Genomic DNA, 20,331 nt, shown 5'->3' on the forward strand with positions numbered 1-20,331 from the left:
GTGTAAGATAGGAAGTCATCAAAATCCTGGAGGAGAAAACAGGTGACAACCTCTTTGACCTCGGCTGCAGCAGCTTCTTACTTGACATGTCTCCAGAGGCAAGGGGAAAAAAAGCAGAAGTGAACTATTGGGACCTCATTAAGATAAAAAGCTTCTGCACAGTGAAGGAAACAATCAGCAAAACTAAAAGGTACCCAATGGAATGGGAGAAGATATTTTCAAATGACATAGCAGATAAAGCGTTAGTATCCAAAATCTATAAAGAACTTCTCAAACTCAACACCCAAAGAACAAATAATCCAGTGAAGAAATGGGCAAAAGACATGAATAGACACTTTTCCAAAGAAGACATCCAGATAGCTAACAGACACATGAGAAGATGCTCAACATCACTCCATCAGGGAAATACAAATCAAAACCACAATGAGATACCACCTTACCCCTGTCAGAATGGCTAAAATTAACATCTCAGACAACAACAGATGTTGGCAAGGATGCGGAAAAAGAGGAACCCTTTTGCACTGCTGGTGGGAATCCAAACTGGTATAGTCACTCTGGAAAACAGGATGGAGTTTCCTCAAAAAACTAAAAATAGAACTACCCTATGACCCAGCAATTGCACTAGTAGGTATTTATCCAAAGGATACAAAAATGCTGATTCAAAGGGACATATGCACCCCAATGTTTATAGCAGTTGTATCAACAGTAGCCAAAGTATGGAAAGAGCCCAAATGTCCATTGACTGATGAATGGATAAAGAAGATGCAGTGTATATATATAATGGAATATTATTCAGCAATCAAAAAGAATGAAATCTTGCCATTTGCAACAACATGGATGGAACTAGAGTGTATTAAGCTAAGCGAAATCAGAGAAAGACAAATATATGATTTCACTCATGTGGGATTTGAGATACAAAATAGATGAACATCAAGGAAGGGAAGCAAAAATAAAAACAGGGAGGCAAACCATAAGAGACTTTTAAATACAAAGAACAAACAGGGTTGCTGGTGGGGTGTTGGGTGGGGGGAAGGGCTAAAGGGGTGAGGGGCATTAAGGAGGGCACTTGTTGGGATGAGCACTGGGTGTTAGGGGTGGACTAGGGAGACTAGATTTCCAGTTAAAATTAAAAAGTTTACATGAACAGCCACGCCTCGTTGTTCATGTAAACTTAAATAATGTAAGCTCCATCCTGCTGTCAAAAAGACTCCAGAGATATTCTATTAGATTTTCTTTAGGTTGCTTTTAAATTAAGAATTGCTATTTAGAAAAGAAACATATTTTAATTGTAAAAATAAGAAAGAAAAATACAAGTATATTTAAGAAAAAAAATCATCCATTCATAACTCAGAGACCACCATTTATGTCTCTTGTTCATATTCTTCTAGTCTGTTTTTTGTGCCCATATACAAATAAAATATTTTTTAAATAAAAAATATTTTTTAAGTAAAATATTTTTAAAATATTGATTTTTTTTATTTTTTAAAATAAAAATAGATTTAACATAATATTATTTTATTTACTGTCTTCTCTTATCCATATATCAATATATGGTTCTGCAGCTACAACCCAGCTTTACATCTTATGAACTGTGAAACTTTGGGAAAATGGCTCAATTTCTAAGTGCCCCATTTGCTTTTCTGTAAAATTTAAGAGATATTAGTACTTTATAGTGTTGTCATAAAGTTTCATTTTTAATATATGAAAAATGCTTAGAGCAGTGCCTGATACATAGTAAGTACCACATAAGTGTTTGGTAAATGAAAAAAAATAAATATTGGAGCAAAGGATATGCATTTTTAAAGGATTCTGATGCATATTACCGAATTACTTTCCAGAAAGATTCTACCGATGTATAGTTGTTATAGCAGGATGTAAGTGGAGTACCCACTTTCCTGCCCCCATGGCAAAGTGATTTAAAAGTATGGGAGGTCAGGCCACCTTATCTCAAATTCTGGTTTATCACCCAGTAGCCACGATATCTTGTGATATCTTGACCATGCTAAGCTTTATTTCCCTTTTCTGTAAAATGGGAATGACAATAAATACATACTTCACTGGAATGCTGTGAGACTAAGACGAGTTTATATAAATAAAGTGCTTGGTATAGTGCCTAGCATAGAGAATGGAATCCATAAATGTGAACTACTAGTCTATGTTTGCAGTCTCTCCATTTTATTTATTTTTATGTATGTATATATGTCTTTAATGTTTATTTATTTTGAGAGAGAGAGTGCAAGCACTCATACATGAGGGAGGAGGGACAGAGAGAGAGAATCCCAAGCAGGCTGTGTGCTGTTAGTGCAGAGCCTAATGCAGGGCTCCATCTCACAAACGGTGAGATCATGACCTTAGCCAAAATTAAGAGTCTGATGCTTAACCAACTGAACCAGCCAGATGCCTTCCATTTTAAAGACAAGAAAAATTAGGACCAGAAAGTGTGTCATCCATGGCTGAGACACTAAGGTAATAGGTCAAAATGACACAGGAAATCCAGTGAGAGAAAGGAAATATCTGGTTCTAGGTGATACATTTTTTGTGCATGGCTGATCAACATAGATCCCTTTTAAGACGTATTTTCAGGATGCCTTCCTGTGACTGCTCAGCATATATTAGTGACATGGACAGTGAAGGCAGAAAGTATGCTCATTAAACCTGCCAGTGTGAGGGAGGGAGTGAGCGAACTTCATCTTGAAGAACCAAGAAGACATGATTCTACAAGGAAAAGTGATAGATGGCTACTTGGAGAGAAAAATCATTTGCCCAAGTGCCAAGTGGGGAATGAGTGATTATGCTCAAACCAGGCAGCAGATTAGCCAGTCTATGCAAAACAACAACAACAAAGAACCCAAACAAGCAAACAAAAACTTATGATGAATAGAATTCTATAGATTATGTTGACCTAGGAGACTTGAGTAGATAAACTGAGAATGGGGTGGTATTCTTCTGTTTTTGGACACCACTGGTCAGCTTTCTATAAGTAACAAGGTGGATTGGGTTCCCTAATTAGCATCTTGAAGAATATAGGATGTCATCAGAGACCTACAATACATATGTCTGGAAAGAGAAAAGGATCTAGCATTATTCATTCTGGGGAATTTAAGTCAGACAATTTTGTTATTGTTTCAAGTATAGACAAGACTCTCTTAGAAGGAAAAGTGTACAGTTGTTTACTTCTACTGAGAATAGAACTATAGGAAGTGGATTTCAAACTGCAGCATGAAAGATTTAAGTTGGAATGATTGAAAAAATATTAGTAATATGAACCATAAAACATTGCAAATGATTACCAACATAAGCTATGTAATCTCTTCAGAATTATTTAAAATAGGACTTTTTTTTGGTATTGGCTTTAAATTATTTTAGTAGGTATTAACTAAAGGCAGGAGAATAGCCTGGGTAGACTCTCAATGATTTATCATCAATGATTTGATGATAAAAAAGACTTGATCCTATAAAGATTGCTCTGGCTTCTTTTCTATTGCAGCTACCCAAGGAACAGCTGTTGCCTTGACAACAAGAGACAGTCTTAGGTTCCTCATATGCTAATAGGAAAACGGCCAATTTTCTTGTTCATAAAAGAAAACTGTTGGTTAATGTGTGCATCTCTCTCTCTGTCTCTTTTTCTCCTACCATTACTAACCACCTCTACGTGAACCTCAGTGAGAGGTAGAGTTAAAAGAAAGAGGGTAGAATAGTTTGTATTTTCAGAAATCCTCACTGAAACTTAAGAAACTCATTCACAAAGGAGTTTGGAGTATGATAATGACATGGGAATAACAAGAAAGCAGCATTCAGTGTGCAGAGAAGAAAAACAATGGAGAGCATAAAATTCTAAGTCTACAGTAGAGTATAGGCAGACACTCTGAACAGATTGCAAGAGGAAAGATTCAGTATACCTTCACAGATGTCTCAACACCGACAACATCTGCCAGGCAGTTTCAACCACTTCCAACTGTCTAGGTGCATGTATATGCAGACATCAACTTTTGACCAAACTGAGTAGATTGTATGTGAATATTATAGAACATAGCAGAAGAAAAGCAATTACTTCCAAACACAATTCACTCAAGTAATAGGCAACAATTAGTTCTCCCAGGGAAAAAAGCATGTAATAATCCCTGCTTTCTCCTTTGCTATGTGAAAGATAGCCAAATGCAGGCTAAGAAACACATTGACAGCTGATAAAAAGTACTTTGAGTAAACTTACTCACATATTATGTGGACAGCTATAGCTCATTGAATAAAAGCAGGCCACCTCTCTGCAGTGTCTTTTAATGCTTTATGAAAAAGCCAAGTTTCTTAGCCCTGTGGAGTGGTGCTTTTTCCATATAGCAGTATGGAAGGTGCAGGCTGCGGCCCCATACCAGCCTTGTTTTTATACTGGTTTCACATGGATGGTGTGTACGGCATCATGACAAACACACGTTTCCTTGTATCTTTACCCTACATTTTTTGACATAGTAGTTATATGGTGGGTATGTTTTTGTTTACTGTTTTCACCAGTCCTCATTACTTCCCAAGGATTTTGGTGGGGGGGGGGGGTGGATATTGTTAAAAAGTGTTTTTCTTCTGATCATAAAATAATTCATGCTCATTATAAAGGTATAAAAAAAGTTTCCAAAAAAACAAAGAGGGAAATGAAAGAATCTTTGTTTTATTTTGAAAAGCAATGCTAAATGCAAAGGAGCCCGTTACCAGTCCATTACCAGTATTTGTTTTACTAATTGCTAGGACAGCATAAGAAACAGATTATATACTTCCTCTCTCTGCCTTTCCATGTCTACCACGGGCCCTGGATAATAAGAACACTGATGATATACACAAACCTGAAGGAACCTATGGGTGTTACTACATGCTCTAATGACTTAAAGAGGGGGATTGTCAAACACATGGGAGAATATATAAGGTTTAGAAAGCTAGGTGAAAACACATTTACAGTTTGACAGTATAATTTTAAGGAGGTTTTGAAAACTTTGCTGTTTGTGGGACAGTATTGCTGGCAGATTTTGGAACTAGCTTTTCTCATCCAAAGCCCACTGGTCCCTGATATTTCCAACAGGATGAGAAGACCACTCCCTTGGTTAGTCCTACCTCCAAAAGGTCACAAAGTCTTACCGTCTGCCTCTTTTATTTCAGATCGTCATTACTGTCTCTTTTCCATTTGTGTCTCCCAATCACAATTATTTGATGTATCCCTATTATCTACAAGAAAATATTTTTGTGACCTGGTACCTTTCAACTTTCCCAGCCTCATCTCATATTGCCCTCCTAGGCAAATGCTATGCCACAAAAGTCACCCCATTCCCCATTCAGCAGTGTTGAACTACTTGTAATTTCTCACTTGCCTTTATCTCCCAGGTTCAAGATTTTCCACAACTTTCTCCCTCAACTTTTCACCAGAAACCTTTGTATCTCATCTTTGAAGTTTCAGGTAAGACCCTATTCAATAGGTGACTCATCTGTCCCTGATGCCCTCCTACCTGGAGACAGACATGCTTTCCTGATGATTCCTGATAGCTTTTCCAAACTGTGTGCACTCTGTCTGCTTTAGTTAATTTAATGAAAGTTCTGGAAGGCAGCATCCTAGTCTGTTCCATTCACTGATACATTTCCCTATCACTTACTACAGGGAGCGTGTCACACATTAGGTGCTCAATGACTATACAATGAATCAATGAATGAATGTCTACTGTGTGCTTAATGCTTGGAAGCCAGGGTTAAATGAGCTACACACTCTCTGACTTACGTTGCTTGTAGTGTAATAGGGGAGGTGGAGAAGTAGAAAGTGTAAGTGCCATGACAGTGAAAATATGATGCTGGGGAAGCACATTTACATCAGGGAAGGTTGACATTAGCTGGGCAAATATGGGAAGAGTGGACCTTATAAGCCATGTTAAGGAGGCCACTGAGAGCCAAAGAGAGGTTTTTGATTGGGAAGGATAATATACTGAGATTTGAGGTTTAGAAAGATCTTTTTTGCTGAGGTGTGGAAATGGTATCAGAGAGGTCGATTATGAAGGCAGTTACCAATTAGGAGGCAGCTTCTCTGCTTAATGGTTAAACTCTTTGAGGGAAAGAATAACCTCATTTTCAATTTTGTAACTTAAGGGCTAGGTCAATTTTTTTTTAATTAAAAAATTTTAAGTTTATTTAAAAAAAGAAGCAAAGAGAGAGGGAGGAGAGAATCCCAAGCAGTTTCTACACTGTCAGCATGGAGCCTGATACAGGGCTTGAACTCATGAACCATGAGATCATGACCTGAGCTGAAACGAAGAGTCAGACACTCAGGTGATTAAGCCACCCAGGCACCCTGGGCTTGGTCAATGTTTTAACAAATGTGATGTTTCTTTTATGAATGAAGAACTGCTTTTATGTCCATTATCGTATCTCAGAAAGACAAAAACAAACCACTTCCTTTAAGAAGTTGTGTCGCTGTGGTTCATCTAGTCATTGGGTCAATGTTACTGCTTCCAGGTAAGCTAGTTACAAAGGAGATTTAGTGGCACCCAACCCTGAACTTGCTTTCAATAGACATATAAGTTGATTTATCTTATCTATAACCAACTATATGAATTGTATTTTTTTTTTTGGCTTTTTCATCAAGATGTCATCCCTGGATTAAGACCGTGGCTTTTTCATGTTGTGTAGTCTACTCAGGAATAACTGATTCAGTTTTGCCTCCTTGAGTTTGTTCAAGGACTGGTCAAAGCATTAATGAAAATATGAATAAAGGAAAGCATAAATGACAAAATAGTCAACTAAAAGGTTCCTACTGACTCCCTTATATTTGTATTAAAATCTAGTCCTTAAAGTGATCTAATTCACTGAATAAAACCATTTTATTAAGCCTTTGGTCAGCAGATTATTAATACCTATATTATGTATAGAACTCATCTAAAATTAGTGACTATAGCTCTCCTTTTTCTTTGGATACAATGAAAAGAGTAAAAAAATTTAAATAATGCAAAAGGACATTATGAAATCATATCACCATTAACTGAATCAAAATTTAATACAATAAATTAATACAGTACTGAAAATGTTCTAATTTTTATATTAGTAGTTGATGTCCCCTTATTCTTGATTTACAATAAAATGATTTCAAAGCATTTTGAGTTTGTTAGCTAATAGCATTACAATCTGCACAGTAAAAGGAGACAAAAAACATATAACTTCTGATTCAGATTATATGTCAGTTTAGTTGTGTTTATAATATGTAATTAACATAAATTAACCATTTGCAGGTTGCTGGGTGATACAGATTATTTGTGCTGATACCTAGAGTCTCTACTTGTATAAAGCTTTCAGGTTTTGATGATTCACAAAGAAACAATTTGTATGGTCAAGCTTAATTGCTGATTTAACAATAAATTTTATCTTTATAAAAATTTATATACCTATGTTTTTTGCCGTATGTTATCTTCTTACATGGTAAATTTACATATTGATCTACCCATTACAATCCTAAATTTAAACTTTCATTGTTACCTATTATCATTGTTATGGCTGCTTCATAATAATAGCAAGTAGTAATATTGAGAAGAATAAGAAGGATTCTGACTTTGCATCTGGATGTTTTTAATGGACTGACATAGAATTCTGTGTGACACTAAAGATTTTGTCATTTTAGAGTGAAAATGAGCTGAAGAAAAAAAAACTGTTAATAGATTGTTTGGTTGGTATTTGGTCCACAATTATTTCTGGGGGGTTTTCTACTTAAGTACATCTTTAATGCTACACCCAGAGATTTGGCTCAGGTGTCAGGAATAATAAGCTTTATTATAATAGTAAACCTTGGTGAGAGTTCTGGCTAAAAAAGAGAGAAAAGATAAAAAAGAAAAAAAAAGGGCATTTGTGGTACTTTACATATACAGACATGTAGCACCATCTACTGGATTAGAGTAAGTGAATAAAATCTGTAAAATATGTATTTCCACTAGCAAAAGTATGAACCCATGAATGTCAAAGGTTCATATAGTATTGGTTTAGCCAATTCTTTGGTTGTAAGTGGTTTTTGGATAGGTGAGAATATTTGATATAAAGGACCTTCTTTTTCCCTTTGTCCTTGCAGCTAAGAAATAGTCACAGACAATTGTTAGCTGTTTAAGTTACCCATCTACAGCAATTGATTTTACACATGTACATTTGTGTGTGTATGAACACGTGTGCGTGCACACACACATACCCTACTGTACCCGACTCAATTATGTAATACTTTTTTACAAAGCAGTGGTTACCATGGGCAAAATAACTTTTGTGGACATGTATTTCTTAGAAAAGGATATTAGTCTGTAAGTAGAGAGGTTTTTCTTCTACTGTTTCTCTGTAGTAGAAAGTGTTTTAAGTATAGTCATGGCCTCCTGTTACCAGGAGAAATAAATCCTTGGGAATAATCCATTCATTAATTCAGCAAGCATTAAATAATTATTGTGTTTCAGAAACAATGATAAAAAGATTGAAAAAAAAGAACAGTGATTTCAAAAATACTGCATAAGACTGGGCTGTGAGGTGAATGTTCCTTTGTAAAGACTTACATCCATCTTCTTCATTAACAGGGTGCATCAGAGCAGTCAAATATCTGAGACAGCCTTATGAAATGTACAGGTTTGCAAGATGTTATAGATAATGGTCAATATATTCACCACTACAAATGTGTTTTACACAAGTAGGGAGGTTGAGGAATAGGACAGTTATAAGACTCCTCTGACATTCTTCCCATAAGACTGTTAGGTCCTTATCCAAGTCATTATCTATTTCATAATATTGACTATTCCTCTGGAGGGAGTGACTACTTCAGCAGCAGAAGCATAAAAACATTGCATGGTGAAGTACATGTTATAGCCACTGGCGATCTTGGAAGTTTCTTCTGAGTGTGTGTAAATACTCTGAATCTGAATCATATGCAACTATATTAAGAATGAATTGCATAAAGGAAAATCTGAGAAAATGGAGACATTCACCATTTTCCTGAGTAGGAAGACAATAAAATAAAAGTTTCAGTTTTTCTGAAATTATTATGTATATTCAAAGAAATTTCAGTGAAATTCCTAGGGTCCTTCTCTTTTTTTTGGCAGGGGATGAGGAACTTAACAATTTGATTTCAAAGAAGTGTTTCAGAATAGACAAAAATAGTTGTGATGGTGGTGTTGGATGGTGTGTTTGACTCTAGCATATTAAGAAGCTGTGTTACCCAAAACAGTGTGGTACTTTTACAGAGATAGGTAAATACATCAATGAAATGCCACACACCCAGAAACATACCTTTGTATATGTAAGAATTTAGTATATAAAAAGGACGCGTTTCAAAACAAAAAACAAGATAGACTATTTAACAAATGGTGCTGGGAAAATTACTATTTGTTTTGAAAAAGAGCTATGAATCTACTTCCTCTCACCACAAACATCAATTTTATGTGCATTAAAATTTTAACACATAATTATAAAAGTACTAGAAAAACTATTGGAGGTCATTTTTATAGTGTTCTGGAAAGGGCTTTCTTTAAGTGTGGTACAAAACCAAAGTTATTGAAGAAGACCAACAGATTTAATTACATAAAAATTTAAAATGCCTCTTTTAATTCATATTTATTCTTTTGGCAAATTTTTATTGAGCACTACTTGTACAGGTACTGTTCTAGTTTCCAAATATAGGGTGAACACAGTGCATATGGTCCCTACTGTCGTGCATATTATAGTCTAATGGCAAAGATAAAAAAATAAGCAAACAAGCAAATAAAAACATTAACTACCAATTGTGGTGTGTTGTCAAGTAAAATTACTAAATGTGAAAAATTTGCTTTAAGAGGAAATAAAAGGAGGGGTGCCTGGGTGGCTCAGTTGGTTAAGTGTCCAACTCTTGAGTTCAACTCAGGTCATGATCTCGTGATTTGTGAAGTCGAGCCCCTCATTGGGCTCTGTGCTGACAGTGAGGAGCCTGCTTGGAATTCTCCCTTTCCCTCTTCCCTCTTCCCTCTTCCCTCTTCCCTCTTCCCTCTCCCTCTCCCTCTGTCCTTCCCCTGCTGGAGCACATGTTCTCTCTCTCAAAATAAATAAGCTAGGGGCGCCTGGGTGGTGTAGTCGGTTGAGCAGCCGACTTCGGCTCAGGTCATGATCTCGTGGCCCGTGAGTTTGAGCCCCGTGTTGGGCTCTGTGCTGACAGCTCAGAGCCTGAAGCCTGTTTCAAATTCTGTGTCTCCCTCTCTCTGACCCTCCCCCATTCATGCTCTGTCTCTCTCTGCCTCAAAAATAAATAAACGTTAAAAAAAAAATAAATAAATAAATAAATAAATAAGCTAAAAAAATGCAGAAATACCAGATATAAGGAGCAGTCATCATTCTTAATTCTGAGATAGAGTGTCCTAGGAAGAAGACCCTGTCAGGGCTCACTGAATGGCAAAAACTCCTTGTGCTGCTGGTTGAACTTGCTGGGGAATGAATGGGGAGATGTCTCATTAGAGGCACTCTGCTGAAAAACTGCCCAAGTTGGGGTGGGGGTAGGTGCTAGGGGAAGCTGCTATGCACTGCAGGAGCTGGGAGCTGGAGAAGCCACCGGCACTGCAGGAGCCTGATGCTACAGATACTGCTTGTGCCAGGCAGGAACCAGATGCTGGAGAAGCTGTGCGTGCCTCAGGAGCCTGCCATGTGAGAACACTGGAACCAGGAAGAAAAAACACATTTTCCCTCCTGTAGGGTCTCTTCTGTGCCCTCTGTTGATAAAGCTTGATTTTGTACCAATAGTCAAAGGAGAAATATTTGAAGAGCCCATATCTGTCTTCACAGAGCAGACAAAATGGGTAAATTTGGAGCTGAAAGGCAACACATTGCAAAATGGCACAACATAGTACTTTTCCATTTATTTGAAGTTTTAAAGAGAAGAAACTAATTTATGATAGAGAAAACATTGGAATAGTAGTTGCCTCTGGGGGTTGGGGGAGGTGAAAGCCAGGATTGACTGGAAAGAGGCAAGTGGGAAATTTTAGAGTAGTGGTAAGTTCTACATCTTAAGAGTTTAGGTTAACTGGATGTATGCATATGTCAAAACACAAGATTTGTGTATTTCCTTGTATATAAATGTTACCTATATAGGAAAGAATATAAACAAAAGTAAACATATGTGTGGTAAAGCATTTAGGTGGAGAGTATATTTATTCTTGCAATTTACTTTGAAATGCATCAACACAGACTGATGAATGAATAGATTGATAGACAAGTGTAGTAAAAAGTTAATGGTAGGATCTAGGAAACATCTAGATCAAGGGGATGTTGATGCTCACTGTAAAGTTATTTTGACTTTTCTGTATGGGGGAAACATTTCAAAATGAGTTGTTGGAAATAAAAGATTACCTTAACTGTTGAGGGAGAATGGATTTTAGGGGAGCAAGAGTGGAAGTGGGGAGATGGATTGGAGTGGTGGCGGTGGCGATGGAGAGAAGTAGAATCAATATAGGCCTGTGGGTGGAAGTGATATGTCCTAGTGATGTATTGGAGGTGGGAGGTGAGTAAGAGGATAGAAATCGGTATTGACAGGTGGGATCTGATTTTGTACAACTGGGTATATGGTTTTGGTTCTACTGTGCTAGGGAAGACTGAAAAAGAGGCTTGGAATATGTGTGGGATGAAATCAAGAATTCTGTCTTGGGCCTGTGTATTAGATTTGAGACATCTCATCTAGGAGACATCTCAATGGAACTGTTAGGAAGCCAGTTGGATATACGTTTGGAGTGTAGAAGAAAGAACTGTGACAGAGAAATGCTAATGGAAGTCGTTAAAGAAACCTGTGGTATTTATTATTTAAAAAACTTTTTTTAATGTTTATTTTTTGAGAGAAAGACAGAGTGTGAATGGAGGAAGGGCAGAGAGAGAGGGAGACACAGAATCCAAAGCAGGCTCCAGGCTCCAAGCTGTCAGCCTAGAGCCTGATGCGGGGCTTGAACCCACGAACTGCAAGATCATGACCTGAGCCAAAGTCAGATGCTTAACCGACTGAGTCACCCAGGCACCCCAGAAATCGTGGTATTTAATGCCATGAAAATGGATATGATCACCGAGGAAGCAAGTGTAAGAACAGAAGAGTAGAGAGGCAAGCTTTGCATCTTGGGGAAAGCAACATTAAGAAGCTAATCAGGACAAGATAAAGGAACAAATGAAATTGAGAGGTTAATGGGAAACTGACAGTCCTAAAAGTGGAGAGAAGAACTAGGGAAGGAAAAGCTGAGCTGAATGCAGCCCACAGATCTGGCAAGTTGATGATAAACTTACCTGTTGGAATATGAAGCATACTAATGGTGACAATAGCAGTTTCTGAGGTGTTTATGGCAAAATATACCAAAAGTAAAGTTTTAAAAACCCCACAAACAGATTGGGAGAAAAATATTGTTCATACAAACATGTCAGATACAAACATACACAGAGAATACGGTCCATAAAATAGAAAGCACTGCAAAAAGAAGAGACAACCTAATGGAGTAAATGGACAAAGGATATGATACATTTTATTTATTTTTATTTTTAAAAATTCCAGTATAATCAATGTACAGTGTTATATTAGTTTCAGGTGTATAATATAGTAATTCAATTCTGGACATTACTCAGTGTTCATCATAAGTGTACTCTTAATCCTCTTGACTTGTTTCACCTACCCCCCACCCACCTCCCCTCTGGTAACCATCTGTTTGTTCTCTGTAGTTAAGAGTCTTTTTGTTTGTCTTTTTTTATTTGTTCATTTGTTTTGTTTCTTAAATTCCACATATGAGTGAAATCATACGCTATTTGTCTTAGGATCTGATAAATTCTTAGCAGAATAAATGTGATGCTCAGTCTCATAATTATAAAATTGTCAATAAACAATGAGATATCACATTTTTCTCTTTAGGTTGTAAAATATTACTTTATAATATACAGAGTATGCAAGAACACTGCCATATTCTGTTGGTATGTAAAATCTTTTTTTTTTTTATCTTTATTTTTGAGACAGAAAGAGACAGAGCATGAGCAGGGAAGGGGCAGAGAGAGAGGGACACACAGAATCTGAAGCAGGCTCCAGGCTCTGAGCTGTCAGCACAGAGCCCGACACAGGGCTCAAACTCATCAACTGCAAGATCATGACCTGAGCTGAAGTCAGATGCTCAACCAGTTGAGCCACCCAGGGACCCCGGTATGTAAAATCTTTTTGAAAGATAATTTAATAGTATCTCTCAAAATAAAATTGCTTATACATGTTTTTCATTAATTTTACTTCTAAGAATATGCCATACACTTATGCCCACACATAGGTGTGCAAGGTTATATCTTATTCACCAAATTGAAGACACCACTGATTGAAATATGCATCCCAATTTTAGAGATACTAAAATATGAAAATAAGTATACCCCAGACTTGATGAAATACAGTGTTACAAGATGTTCATTGTAGCATTGTTTAAAAAGTTAAAATTGATGGATAATATTGAATTTTAAGCTGCTGTTAAAAGACCAAGGATCTAATGTACTGATACAGAAATATGGCCACTATTGTTAAGTGATAAAATGAATCTGCAAAAGAATATTTATAATATGATTCTGTTTCTATAGGAAAAACTAATATATCTATAGATTTATTTTTTTTAATTTTTTTAATGTTTATTTTTGACAGAGAGAGAGATAAAGCATGTGTGGGGGAGGGGCAGAGAGAGAGGGAGACACAGAATCTGAAACAGGCTCCAGGCTCTGAGCTGTCAGCACAGAACCCGATGCGGGGCTCCAGCTCATGAACAGTGAGATCATGACCTGAGCTGAAGTTGGACGCTCAACTGACTGAGCCACCCAGGAACCCCTATGGCTTTATTCTTAAAAATGCTGGTAGGACACATGCCAAACAGTGGCAACCTCTTGAGAATGAGGTTGGCATGGAGGTGAAGGATATCTTTTCCTTTATACACCTATCTTCCTTCCTTCTCTTTCTTTCTTTCTCTTTCTTTTCTCCTCCTCCTCCTCCTCCTCCTCCTCCTCCTCCTCCTCTTTCTTCTTCTTCTTTCCTTCCTCCTTTTCCTCTTCTTTCTTTTCTTTCTTTCTTTCTTTCTTTCTTTCTTTCTTTCTTTCTTTCTTTCTTTCTTTCATCACATTATTTTTGCAAAACCAAAATCTCTTCATATTTTAGCCTGAACAGTGTGATCTGGATGAAGTTATCTACTTGGGAATGAAGCAGTAAAGGGATAGCATCTACCTTAGCATTTTGTAATTAAATTGAGTATTTCATGGTCAGCAACAAGGCTTGAAAAACTTTGGGTTTTGTTTCCAACTCTAGATTTTAATAAGTTCAATAGAGTTATAATCTAGAAGTTGTAGAATTATAAAAGTGGGAACTAGATGATATGGAATGCCGTGGTGATGAGGTGGAGAAGCATGACTATCATTTTAAGGCAGAAATGTAGAATTAGGAGGAGGCATGGACATTTTGCACAAAATTCAACACTGTATAATTGTCATCCTGAAATTCAAGAGATAGAATCCCTGAGATACAGGAAATGTGGCTCTTTGCATGAATTTGGCTGCCAGACTTCTTATGTCCTTGGGCCTACAGGAGTACACAGCAAAGACAGCTGCAAGCATGCATTTTGGCAGCTCCTGCTAACACTGAGAGGGGTGGATCAACAGATTGGCACAGGCTGAGGCAGCTGCCTCAGTATTCATATTAGTAATGGGGATGAGAAATTAGAAAGGAATGTTTAAGACACATGGGCAGTAGCAACACTAATAATTTTAGGAAGCACACTGCCATAACAAATCTCAAGTATAAATAACGATGTGCCATCTTAATATATGCTGGATGCTAACATTTTCATTACTAGGAATGAGTAACTTGTTATAAAATAGAAGATCATCTTTTATAAGGTTATTTAGACTCTAAAATTTCGTTATTCCAAATAGGTTGAAATTTCCTCTACAAGCTTTCTCCTCCATCACGTTGGGAATTTAGGCATTGCAGAAGTGAGGAATAAAATGCCGTGGTAATTCTACCATCTATTGAAGATATTTCTAAGAATGTTGTATATGTGAATAAGTACAACGTTTTCTACAGTGAATGATGTTTCACCACACTGTGCTGCATTTTATATGGTCTATAAAAACACGCATATGAAAATTATTTCTAAAAATGGTAGTTGTATATATAGATATAGTATTATTTCAGTAAAGGGATTTGTTCATTAAACTTTGACTCATGAAATATACTATGCATAGTCAAATGTATAAAAGTCATTTCTAAGAATAATAGAATTCTGCTGCATCTGAGTAGTCATTCAGTGAAATAATGTATGCTGCATTCAATATATCTGTAAAATATGCCACATGTATAAAATGTTTCTAGTGTTAGAATTTAAAAATATAAATTGTTTTTAAGAACACAAAAAGCTAAATCTAGTCTTTGAGACTAGAGAAATATTCCATATAATTCAATATATGGAAAACCATGTAAACACAAAGAGACAAAGCTACTACAAGATTTCAAAAGCATAATAACAAACCAACAGTAAAAAGACATTTTCAGGACAATTGAAGAAATATAAATATGAAACAGTTATTAGATGATATTCAAGAATTTTGATGTTATTAATTTTGACGGATGTGATAATACTGTGTTTGTGTTAGAAAACATTGAATGTTAAACATTAGTGATGTATGCTCAGGTAGTTGGGGTAAAATATGATGTCTGATTTGTTTTAAAATGCTTTAGCAAAAAGTGAATGTGGCAAAATATAAATGTTAAATCAAGATAATGAGTATGTGGGTGGGTATGTGCGCTCTCTCTCTCTCTATATATATACACACATACATATACATATATATTTAAACTTTTTATAATAAAAAGCGTAACAAGATAATGGTAAAATTCAAAAGGGCAAAAAAGGCTACAGATAGTTGCTTATTCGATAAGCAAAGTTAATTTATGTTCATGATGCCGTAATAGAGGGTATTTCAGCCAAGAACAACTCTCATTGCAGACAGCATAGTTTGTAGTAGGAGATCTGTATCCTCATTTAGGTTCTGCTGACTTTAATCGCTTCACCTCAGGGAGCCTCAGTTTATTTGTTTGGAAAATAAAAGGATTAGATTAGTTGATAGTTTTATCCTTTCCAGTTCTGAGATGCTAACCAGCAGAGGCGGTAAACTCAAATATCTACCAGTGCTGAGCAGGTAATTCAAATTACTGAATAGGTGTAGTGCTTGCCACTCTAACTGGGACTCTTCTTCAGCCGAATGCCTTCATGATAATGTGGACTCAGTGTTGCCTAGCTTTTTTGGAGATTAGGAAGAAATACAGATTTTTATGTGAAATTGAAGATTTGTGTATGTTAATAGAAAACGTACAGCGAAAAGTGTAGGAGTGGTGAGGCGGGGGTGGGGGTACTACCAAACCCTGCTGCAGTCCATGTCCGCGGTCAGCTAAGACGCTGAGAAGGGCAGATGAACACGGGGAGGAAGACCAGGAGATTAAAACAAAAGATGGAAACACACATCAGTGATTCTAGGGAGTGAATTCTGCTTCAAAATATCAGTCTACCTCAGCCGACGAGATTTCATCTACGGATGAAACTCAAACACCACTTGAAAAGAAAAGTCTGTTTTCGATAGCTCTCATCTTCTGCGTGTGATCCAGCAGTTGCGGGGCGCAATGCCATTCCCGCTCCCAGTGTCCCCCGGAGACCGCAGGCGCCACAGACTTTACACTCTCTGGGAGCGCCCCGGGGGACGATCCCGAGCTGCAACTTGAGGGATAGTTATGCTGGGGCCGCCAACCCCAGCGAACCTGTGGAGTAATTGCTTCGCTTCCTCGGAAGTTTAAAAGAAAAGCTGCTCCGGACCCAGGCAAGAGTTCTCAACCGGAAGTTTTGCCTTCCTGCTTGAGCACTTCCTGTTTGGTAACTAAGGACGCGGGGCGGTTGCTGGGGTTATCGTGGTAATTACTGGGGAGATTTGCGGGTGTAGGGAGTTGCCTCGTGTGCTGCTCCCAGGCTATACGAGAAGGTGGATCTTTCCTCCCCACCCTGTCAGAGGTTCTCTATCCTTTTGCCATCATGAGTAATGAATTCTTGGCGGAGCTGCATTGGGACGATGGGTTCGCCATCCCGGTGGCAAACGAGGAGAACAGGATCCTGGAAGATCAGGTAAGGGTCAGGTGAAGAAGGCCGGGAAAGAGGGGGTAGTTTCTTGGTTGGCAGGAATACCCCAACCCTTTTATTCTTCCCTTTTCCGTCCCCAGTTTTATCTCTTTCTGTCTAATGCTCACCGCACCATCTCCTTCCTCCCTAACCTGTTTGCCCATTACGGTACTTGCAAAGCATTACAAAATGTATATTGAAAGGATGATTGATATTCGCGACTATAAAGTCTGAATCGTTACTCTCTCCCCTCCCACTCCATTTCGCCTCAGGGGCAGGAGAGGAAAGTCTGGTTCCTGCGTCCCCTTTTCCCTTGCTCAGAATTAAGCGCGGCTTGCAAAGGGACTCAGGTTTTCCTAGCAACAGTTGTTTGCGGATGTTTATAAGCAAATCACGCTCTGGTTGACATTGCTTTTTGAGTTTCTGCCTAAGACATTTAAAGTTGAAAGGGACTTGAAGAAATATTTTCAAGAGAGACGTTCTAGTAAGAATGTAAAATGTGCAGTTTACAGCTTTTCAAAGTGAGGATGTTGTCACAGAGTGATATAAAAATATTTTACGTTGTAAGGAATATTTTACACCGGCTTGCAACCAATGAATGCATAGTAGTTGTTAAAAATAAAATTGCATCTGGCTCAGAAAACTTTTAAAAACCTTTAGCAGTTAGTCTAAAGTTCTGTCACATGGCAGTGTGTTGTGTAGAGGAGGATCCAGAAACAGATGATGTTTACATTACTTTGTAGAATGGAAGAGAAGGTTTTCTTCCCTTGGAAAAGAAAATGAAAATCCATCACTGTTTTTTGAAGTTTTTTTTTTTTTCAAAATATTCTGACCTGTTTACTAATGTCTAAATTAGATAGCTGCAGTTTTTGTTGCTTTGTTTTAATGAAGGGCAACATTAGGGAATATAAGAAATTTGGCACTAAAAAAAACAAAAAGCAGAAATTTGGCACTGAGTACTGAGGAATAATAATATTAACAAGTTTCCAGCCCTGGGTTCAGATCCTACTTACCAGCAGTGAACCTGTTTCTTCTTATATAAACTGGAAATAAATAATAATTTCACAGGGTTGTTTACAGCTCTAAGGATATTAATGTGGGTTAAAGTTCCAATCAAATATTAGTTTTTTTTTATTATTGCCATAATATTTGTCTCATATGATTTTATATACGTATTAATTATATTAGCTATTTAAAAAAATATTACGGAGCAATAAAAAGAAGAGTGAGGGCCAGAATCACTTTACCTGAATAAACAGTGGCATTAAAAAGGCAACTCTAATAAGTTTAAGATATTCAAACAGAGGGGTAAAAAATAAAAAATACCCACTGTTGACTCTAGAAGTGACTATCATGGCATTAAACAAATATTCCAGACATCATAGTCTACAGTTATATAGATAGAAAAGACAGACAGAAGTATCATTGTTTTTTAAAATTTAAATCCAAGTTAGTTAACATATAGTGTAACAATGATTTCAGGAATAGAATTTAGTGATTCATCACTTACATATAACACCCAGTGCTCATCCCAACAAGTGCCCTCCTAAATGGCCCTCACCCATTTAGTCCTTCCCCCCCACCCAACACCCCTCCAGCAACCCTCAGTTTGTCAGTTCTATGTATTTAAGAGTCTCTTATAGTTTGTCTCCCTCTCTGTTTTTATATTATTTTTGCTTCCCTTCCCCTATATTCATCTGTTTTGTATCTTAAATTCCACATATGAGTGAAATCATATGATATTTATCTTTCTCTGACTGACTTCCTGTAGCATAATACACTCTAGTTCCATCCACATTGTTGCAAATGGCAAGATTTCGCTCTTTTGGATCACCGAGTAATATTCCAGTGTGTGTGTGTGTGTGTGTGTGTGTGTGTGTGTGTGTGTGTGTGTACCCACCACATCTTCTTTATCCGTTCATCAGTTGATGAACATTTGGGCTCTCTCCACACTCTGGGTATTGTTGATAGCACTGCTATAAACATTGGGGTGCATGTGCCCTTTCAAAACAGCACACCTGTATCCCTTGGATAAATACTCAGTAGTGTAATTGCTGGGTCGTAAGGTAGTTCTATTTTTAGTTTTCTGAGGAACCTCCATCCTGTTCTCCAGAGAGGCTGCACAGTTTGCATTCCCACCAGCAGTGCAAAAGGGTTCCTCTTTATCTACATCCTTGCTAACATCTGTTGCTGCCCAAGTTGTTAATTTTAGCCATTCTGACAGGGGTAAGGTGATATCTCATTGTGGTTTTGATTTGTATTTCCCTGATGATGAGTGATGTTGAGCATCTTCTCGTGTCTGTTAGCCATCTGGATGTCCTCTTTGGAAAAATATCTATTCATGTATTTTGCCCATTTCTTCACTGGATTATTTGTTTTTTGGGTGCTAATTTTGTTAAATTCCTTACAGATTTTGGATACTAACCCTTTATCTGCTATGTCATTTGCAAATATCTTCTCCCATCCGTCAGGTGCCTTTTAGTTTTGCTGATTTTTTCCTTTGCCATGCAAAACCTTTTTATTTTAATGAGGTCCCAATAATTCATTTTTACTTTTGTTTCCCTTGCCTCTGAAGACATGTCAAGTCTCCAGAAGTTGCTGTGGCTGAGGTCAAACAATCAGGTTGTTACCTGATTTCTCCTCTAGGATTTTGATGGCTTTCTGTCTTACATTTAGGTTTTTCATCCATTTTGAGTTTATTTTTGTGTATGGTGTAAGAAAGTGCTCCAGGTTCATTCTTCTGCATAAGACAGAAGTATTATTAAAATGGAATCCTACTATATGTGCTGTTTTTAACATAAACATTTTTATTTAATAAAAATTTTAATTTTATTTGTCTTAAGAGAAAAAAAGAAAGGAATTATTGAATTTCAGGTAAATATTACTTGATTACAAGAGATAGTGATTGCTAAGAAACTTTCTTTTTCTTTCTTTTTTTTTTTTAATTTTTTTTTTCAACGTTTATTTATTTTTTGGACAGAGAGAGACAGAGCATGAACGGGCGAGGGGCAGAGAGAGAGGGAGACACAGAATCGGAAACAGGCTCCAGGTTCCGAGCCATCAGCCCAGAGCCCGACACGGGGCTCGAACTCACGGACAGCGAGATCGTGACCTGGCTGAAGTCGGACGCTCAACCGACTGCGCCACCCAGGCGCCCCTCTAAGAAACTTTCTTAACATTAAGAAAAGCTGCA

At 37.3% G+C, this 20,331-nt stretch overlaps 1 protein-coding gene across 1 annotated transcript in view; it reads left to right on the forward strand.

Moving 5' to 3' along the window:
- The first annotated feature begins 16,894 nt into the window (after positions 1–16,894).
- Positions 16,895–20,331, forward strand: part of CCDC39 (coiled-coil domain containing 39) — a 52,484-nt gene continuing 49,047 nt past the window's right edge. The window contains exon 1 of the mRNA XM_043594835.1: positions 16,895–17,144. Within this exon, the coding sequence (XP_043450770.1) occupies positions 17,055–17,144 (90 nt within the window). The 5' untranslated portion in view covers positions 16,895–17,054. The remainder of the gene's footprint in view (positions 17,145–20,331) is intronic.

This window comes from Prionailurus bengalensis, chromosome C2 (genome assembly GCF_016509475.1).
Source record: "Prionailurus bengalensis isolate Pbe53 chromosome C2, Fcat_Pben_1.1_paternal_pri, whole genome shotgun sequence".
Classification (NCBI taxonomy): Eukaryota; Metazoa; Chordata; class Mammalia; order Carnivora; family Felidae; genus Prionailurus; species Prionailurus bengalensis.